The following is a 7724-nucleotide window of genomic DNA, read 5'->3' on the forward strand; positions in this document are numbered from 1 at the left end:
TATCCATGTTAATCGCAGCCCCTTCACGAGCTGCGATTAACATGGATATTTAAACAAAAGCACTCAGTGTCCCCCGCAGCCGCGCGTTACTAACAATACAATCCAGCAAGTTTAGAAACACTGCCTGTGTTTTTAGGCTAATTTGCCTTGTTTCTAAACTTCCTGTATTGTTTTGTTAGTAACGAGCGGCTGCGGGGGACATTGGCATCTGAATAAAACATGCTCTGAAAATAAAAATACCGTCGAGGTACATTGAAATGGGGTATGATGGTTGATTGGGAGCGGGCTCAGCTGCGGATGGCTCATTACCGAACCCACACCTAACATAGCTGCCGAGGTTTCAGATTGATATGTGTGACATAATAATTTCGATGACATTCAAGAACTATGATTGACACTTTCTCGCGAGCAAAATAAAGTAATGAAGACAAGGGGAAAATATAAATATCAGAAATGGCACTCATTTGAGAATCAGTCATAACATCTCAAAACTGATTCAAAGCACCAGAAATGGAAGCCCTTGTAACCTGATAATGCAGTGCATCACGCTGGACTCCAGACCACTTCCTGTCCCACGTAGAACCTGGCGAGACTCCCAGGATGTAAGAGGTCCCACCATGGATCTGTTGTCAGCTGTCTAATGTTTTTACAGTCAACAGTCTCGCCGTGTGCCCTTCTCCCTTTCAGGCAGGCAGCACCAAGCATCGAGCAGCCCACATGTTAGGTCCCAGCCAGGCTGTATTATTTCATAAAAGACAATAGTTTAGCAGGCTCAATCCTAGTAATTAACAAGCAGCGCCAGATCACACCAGCCAGCAGACTTAATGCCGCTTTGGCTCGGTGATTAAAGTTAAGTAGTTGGACCAGCGGGCACCACAGTGGCTCACCTCGAATCAAGTTAAAACAGTGAGCAGATAGTGTGTCCGCTCAGAATCGGAAACATGTTCATGACCGCGCGGCGCGCAAAAAAAAAAAAAACAGCAAATTTTTATTAGGAAGTTTTTTTTCAAACGTATGACTTACTTCTTTGCAGCAAGGGCAATTTGGTACGGGCCTGTTGGACGGCCGCCGCAACGCCAGAGGTTTTGCTGCACACTGGATGGTGTGCTCACTGGCTCTTTCCTGCAATTATTCCGTTATCGTCCGACTCGGGGATGAAACAACTCCTGCTGCAAGCGCGCTGCGGCCTTTCATCTAGCACCGGCCTACGCACTCTTTCTCAGTCAGACACTGTCACCTCTCAGCGGTAGCTGGAGCACGGTGGGGTGCTGGGCTCCACACTGCCCACAAACCATGGTCTGTGCTGGGGGTTGGGGCTGTCCGAGTCCGTTACTCGCATTGCGGCGGGGCTCAGCTTCATTAATAATAACTTTTAAAATATCACTCCGTGTTATAAGCATTACTGCGTGCAGTCCTGCCCTCCCTCCAATAAAATTGCAGCCACCCGCTCGTGCCACCGCAGCAGGACATCCGACCACACCTATTAGTTTCTGCGCGGCCGGTGTCAGGAACTGTTACAATGTAGCTACTGCTGCTCAGTTAACCCCAAGAATTTGCTTGCTGGGAGCGCGCACACGCGATGGCATGCTGCCACTCAATCAGAGTTGAGGTGGTTTCAGTCTGTGAGGCATTAATAGCAGTCCTACCTTTCACAGATAGCCAAGAGGCAGGCCAGGCGCTATCCCTATAATGCGTGACTTCGCATTTCAGTGCGGTGATGCGGACCACCACACTGAAATGCGTTAGGATCACGCCTGATGCGTGATACTTGGCAGGGATGACCTAAGTGTTCATTAAAGCGAATGAGCTGTGAGATTAACGAGGGCTTCTGCTCCAGGTACATCTGACGTCTTCCTGGGGAGGCCTCCGGCGATCACCGCAGCAGGTCCCTCATTTAGCTTTCAGGGCCAGATGCAACATTTACACGTCCCTGGCACCATGCTTCTGATGTCTGAAGTTTAAGAGAGCAGCTCCCACCCAGCACAAGTCTACTACAACAGACAATTAGATACAGGAAAAAAATACTACATTCTAAAATGCAAATCTGACAGACGGTTAGTGAGGTAGGCAAGGGCATTTACACGCATGCCTAAGGGAAGAAAGTACCCATATACCTCGATAGTTCGCTCATTACTCTTAGTAACCACTGCAACAGTCATAAACACACTTAAATTCCGCAACTGCACTAAGAGAAAGTGAGGGGGGGGGCGGGGAAGCAATCCCAGAAACCCTTAAGCCTGAATGGATTAGGTTGCCATCTTTTGAGACAACAGTTAACATTATTAGAAATCCGGAAGTGACTGAGTAATTATAATATAAAGAAAGGCCTACTGAATTTTGTGAGGCGTGTGAAATAAATAATGCCTTACGCAGAGAACAAATTGTCTGTAGTTCCTAGTGACCATATACTATCAATATAGCGAGGAAAGCCATGTTAATGAAGTACGAGGGATGGGCAGCACCAAGAAAGCCTCATGAATGGCTCTACTCGTGCTGCTACTGCCTCGGGGCAAAGATTGACCACAGGAATTAAGAACAGGGGGTGTGAAGGACTGTTGGTATAGGCAGCTGGTCTGGGTAGAGAAAGCCATAGCTGCCAAGGTTTTGGATTGCTATGTGTGACATGTTCAAAATTTCAGTGTAATTATGATTGACATTTCTCCACTCCTTCTGCATAGCTGCCAAGGTTTCAGATTGCTATATGTGACATTTTTATAATTTAAGTGTAGTTATGAATAACATTTCAACAACTATGAGTGACACTTTCTTGTGCGCAAAATCAAGCAATGAAGAGGGAAAATGTATATGTTTATATATGTGTATGTGTATATATATATATATGTGTATATATATTTGTATATATATGTGTATGTGTATATATATATGTGTATATGTGTATATATGTGTATGTGTATATATATGTCTATGTATATATATATATGTGTATGTGTATATATATATATATATACAGAACCTCCTGGCCGCCTAGTGCTCGGCGGAGAGTCCTCAGGTGTAGACCTCTTTAAACTCCCTTCAAAAGTCACGGACCAGCACACAGAATCAAGGTGCAAGCAGTGCAAGGTTTTAATCTGCCATTATCAGACCGGTGTTTTCCATGACATTTTCATTCCTCCAAGGAGCATGATCACACGGGATATATATATCAGAAATTACACCCATTTGAGCAAATGTGTGTGAATGTGACACGTCTCGGTTAAAACATTGACATGGCAAAAGGTAAACAAAATGCAGGAGAGTGTCTGGATTGTGTGGGGAGGTGCAGATAAGTTTAGCCTAATGGATGCTAATAATGAAGCACAGGGGCACGTGCCTATTTTCCTAAAGTGGAATCCCAGGTAAGTATGTTGTCCTTTTTCCTAGTGGAGTATCTGGGCCAGTCCCATTCATTGTTTGTAACTATTAGAGCCTTTGCTAACCATTTTATCTTCAATTGCAGGTTTTGCAGTCTGTAAGATATTTTTATTTGAATGGTCAGGCGTGAGGACCCACAAAGACAAGGTAATTCTGTTTATGTTCCACGTTGCATTTGGGGGGTGCTTGGTAAATAGATTCACAATCTGCACCCCTTTTCTTTTACAGGTTTGTGAGACTGTGCTACCAATACAGTTGTACGGGCAGACGTGAGTACAGGCAGAACAAACAGGTAATTGTTTGGTAAACTGTGGTGCATCTTGTGCATTGTAGTATAACCACATACCTTACCCATGTTTTCTTCTGTTGTAGGTTTCACAGACAGTACCCCACACATTTGAACGGGCATACGTGCGAACAAGCAGAGCAGGTAATTGTTTGGTAGAGTTAAACTGTGGTGCATCTTGTACATTGTAATATAACAACATACCTTACCCATGTTTTCTTCTGTTGTAGGTTGCAAAGACAGTACCCCACACATTTGACCGGGCATACGTGAGTACAAGCACAACTGGTAATTGTTTGGTAAACTGTGGTGCATCTTGTGCATTGTAGTATAACCGCATACCTTATCCATGTTTTCTTCTGTTGTAGGTTTCACAGACAGTACCCCACACATTTGAACGGGCATACGTGCGAACAAGCAGAGTAGGTAATTGTTTGGTAGAGTTAAACTGTGGTGCATCTTGTACATTGTAATATAACAACATACCTTACCCATTTTTTCTTCTGTTGTAGGTTTCACAGACAGTACCCCACACATTTGACCGGGCATACGTGAGTACAACCACAACAGGTAATTGTTTGTTAAACTGTGGTGCATCTTGTGCATTGTAGTATAACCGCATACCTTATCCATGTTTTCTTCTGTTGTAGGTTTCACAGAGAGTACCCCACACATTTGAACGGGCATACGTGCGAACAAGCAGAGCAGGTAATTGTTTGGTAGAGTTAAACTGTGGTGCATCTTGTACATTGTAATATAACAACATACCATACCCATGTTTTCTTCTGTTGTAGGTTTCACAGACAGTACCCCACACATTTGACCGGGCATACGTGAGTACAAGCACAACAGGTAATTGTTTGGTAAACTGTGGTGCATCTTGTGCATTGTAGTATAACCGCATACCTTATCCATGTTTTCTTCTGTTGTAGGTTTCGCAGACAGTACCCCACACATTTGAACGGGCATACGTGAGAACAAGCAGAGTAGGTAATTGTTTGGTAGAGTCCCCCTATGGTGCACATGGTATATTTCTGTATTACAAATTCACAATGTGCTGTAACAATCTTTACTTCTATTGCAGGCTCTACGGACAGTGCTACATATAAGTTTGAAAGGACACTGCAGTGGACAGAAAAATCCAGGTAATTACACTCTACGTTTTGCCGACGATGCCTCAGTATTATGTGACCGATTGCAATCATGAGCATAGGCTTCAACTTTAACCATGTTCCTTTATTTTGCAGGCTAAACCCAGTTATTGCAAATATGTTCAAGCGCAAAGCTGTACCTTCTGCAGAGTGTGATGCTTCACCACAAAGGAAGAAATGTTGCCTTGTCTTCAAGGAAGAGTGGATGAAAGAAATTGTGGAGGCTGAGACACAGAAATCACGAAGCAAGGTTCGCGTGCAACTTGGGGAACTATTTCAATACAGTCCAGACGTGGGCCTAATTTGCAAAGCATGTGCAGAAGCCAAGATTGTTGGGGACTTTTCCACAGGTAAGAAATGGAGTGATGGCTGGAAATTGGATTACCTGAAACGCCATCTAATTAGCAAAGTTCACGAGTCTGCCATGGTGATATTGAGAAACAGAAGTGCTGCTGCCGGGTTTGCTTTTGGAGTGCGGGCAATGCTGACAGAAAGTGCCACTGACAAAGCAAATAGGATGGAAGTCGTTGAACGACACAGATCCCTGCCTGAGAAGATAAAGATTCTCATCAACAATGTGTTGCTGGCTGTCAAGATGAATACTTCCATGTTATCTGTACTAGACATCCATGACCATCTAGCTTTGTATGTGAAGATACCAGACAGCTGGAGGAGCAAGAACTATGCCTTTGAGTTCCTTGAGGCCATCAATAGCGTGATACACAGTGAAGGTATGGCAGAACTTCGTAACGCTTTGTATCACACATTGATAATTGATGAGAGCACAGATATTTCTGTTACAAAAATGCTCATTTTGTACTTCAAGTACCGACCTGTAACCTCAACAGAGCACAAAACACAGTTTGGGGGCATAGTGAAGCTGACTAGCTGTAATGCTGAGGCTATCACTACTGCTGTGAAGGAATTCTACGCTGCCAATAAACTGGACCTCATGAAAATGGTCATGTTCACATCCGATGGTGCGTCTGTGGTGCTGGGTAAAAATAATGGTGTTGCTACTCGCCTTAAACAATCTATTCCCCATCTAGTTGAGCAGCATTGTGTCGCTCATCGAGAAGATTTGGGAGTTGATGATGCCTGGAAGAGGGTTCCAATGATTAAAGAGATGGAGACATTATTGAGGACTGTCTACACTGTGTTCTCCAGATCACATGCAAAGAAGTCCAAGCTGGATGAAATGGCATTAGTCACTGACTGTGAAGTGGTCTCTTTTCGACCATTGAATGAAGTGCGGTGGCTTTCGAGGCATTTTGCAGTTGGAGCACTAATTCGAAATTACGAGGCTGTTCTTAAGTACTTTGAGCATGAGAAAGTTGAAGAGAATGATCCAGTTGCTAAATATTGTTACAAAAAGCTATCTGACTCAAACTACCATATTTCCCTTGCAGTACTTAATGACATTCTGAGTGAATTTGCATCATTGTGCAAAGTGTTCCAAAAAAGTTCTTTGACTACTGTCGAAGCTGTACAGTATGCAAGAGCAAAGATTGGCCAAATTAAGGAACAGTATTTGGGGGACACTGTCTTTTGGAGCAGCAATGTAAGAGAGATGATGGTGTTGTACAAGGAAAGGCAAGAATTTGACAGTGGGCCTATTCTGTCTTTTGTTTCCCTTCTTTGTGAGCACATGCAAAAAAGGTTCCCTGAGGATGAACTGAAAGAATGGGCAAGTTTTGAAATCCAGGCAATGTCAACACAATCACATTTTGATTTTGGGACTGAGAATATACAAAGACTTGTTGAAAAGTATAAAAATGTCTTGGTCCTGGGTGATTGTGAAACACCAGAAGATGTTGTTCGACAATACAGAGACTATAAATATGTGGTGGCAGAACATGTAAAGGGTGGGTTATTTACCACATTTCAAGACATGGTGAATTTCACTGTACGCAATGCTGCTCAATATAGTGTGGTGTCTCAGCTAGTTGATGTCTGCGCAACATTTCAAGCATCTAGTGCAGATTGTGAACGAGGATTCAGCCTCATGAATACTATAAAGAGCAAATTGAGGAATAGACTAGAGCAGAAGCATTTGGATATGCTGATGAGGACAAAGGCCTACCTCCTGAATGGGAAAGTTGACCTTGATAAAGTTTATCTGCACTGGAAAAATGGCAAGGATCGCCGTGAGAAGCAAGCCTGTCACCCATCTAGTGATGCCACTTGACTTGTCTGAACGTCCTTCTCACACAGTCCATCTTTGCGTGTATGTCTGAGTTTTACAAACTATCCCTGGCGGGATAGCCCAACATTACTCAGTAACTTTCACATCAAATTGTAAATGTTATGTAATTTTGTAACTTATTGTGTATATGTGATATTGTATAGGCTCTCAACATTTCCCCACCCAATGAACAGTGCTCCAGTTAAAAATATTTTGTAAAATCTTATGATGGTACCACCTTTTGGAGTCTTGTGCTTTTCTAAACCTTAAGTGTACTTGCCTGTGTAACCAATCAATGTCATGGCGTCGTTATCCAATATGCAAATCGCAATATGTAAAAGCTTAACGTGGAGCTGTTTGTGTGAAAATGCACCATCTTTTCACTTTTTTAAGCCAAGGTTTGGAGTGACATGTGGCGCTGCACGCGCGCGTGGTCTGGTTCCTGGCGCACATAGCCATGATTGCAGCGCACAGACACACTCCACTGCCGCACACAGAGGAAAAAAATTAGAGGGAACATTGCTAATGAGAAAATATAGTGGTACTGATTCACAAAAGCATTTATGAGTACGTGAATTACAGGAGTACTACTTTAAATACTCATAAATGCTTTTGTGAATCAGCCCTGAAAAGTCCAACTTCCTATTTATAAAAGTTCTAAGAAGGTACTGCATTTTCTATTTGTGCTACCTGTGTATATATGTCCATGAATACTCCAGTTCGGTTTCCA

The 7724-nt window shown here is 43.1% G+C and overlaps 1 protein-coding gene across 1 annotated transcript; it reads left to right on the forward strand.

The window, feature by feature from the left end:
- Positions 1-4927: 4927 nt before the first annotated feature.
- LOC144767399 (zinc finger protein 862-like) lies at positions 4928-6997 on the forward strand. Its single transcript, XM_078650847.1, has one exon. It carries the CDS (start codon positions 4928-4930, stop codon positions 6995-6997), a length of 2070 nt encoding a protein of 689 aa, XP_078506973.1.
- Positions 6998-7724: the final 727 nt, after the last annotated feature.

This window comes from Lissotriton helveticus, chromosome 7 (genome assembly GCF_964261635.1).
Source record: "Lissotriton helveticus chromosome 7, aLisHel1.1, whole genome shotgun sequence".
Classification (NCBI taxonomy): Eukaryota; Metazoa; Chordata; class Amphibia; order Caudata; family Salamandridae; genus Lissotriton; species Lissotriton helveticus.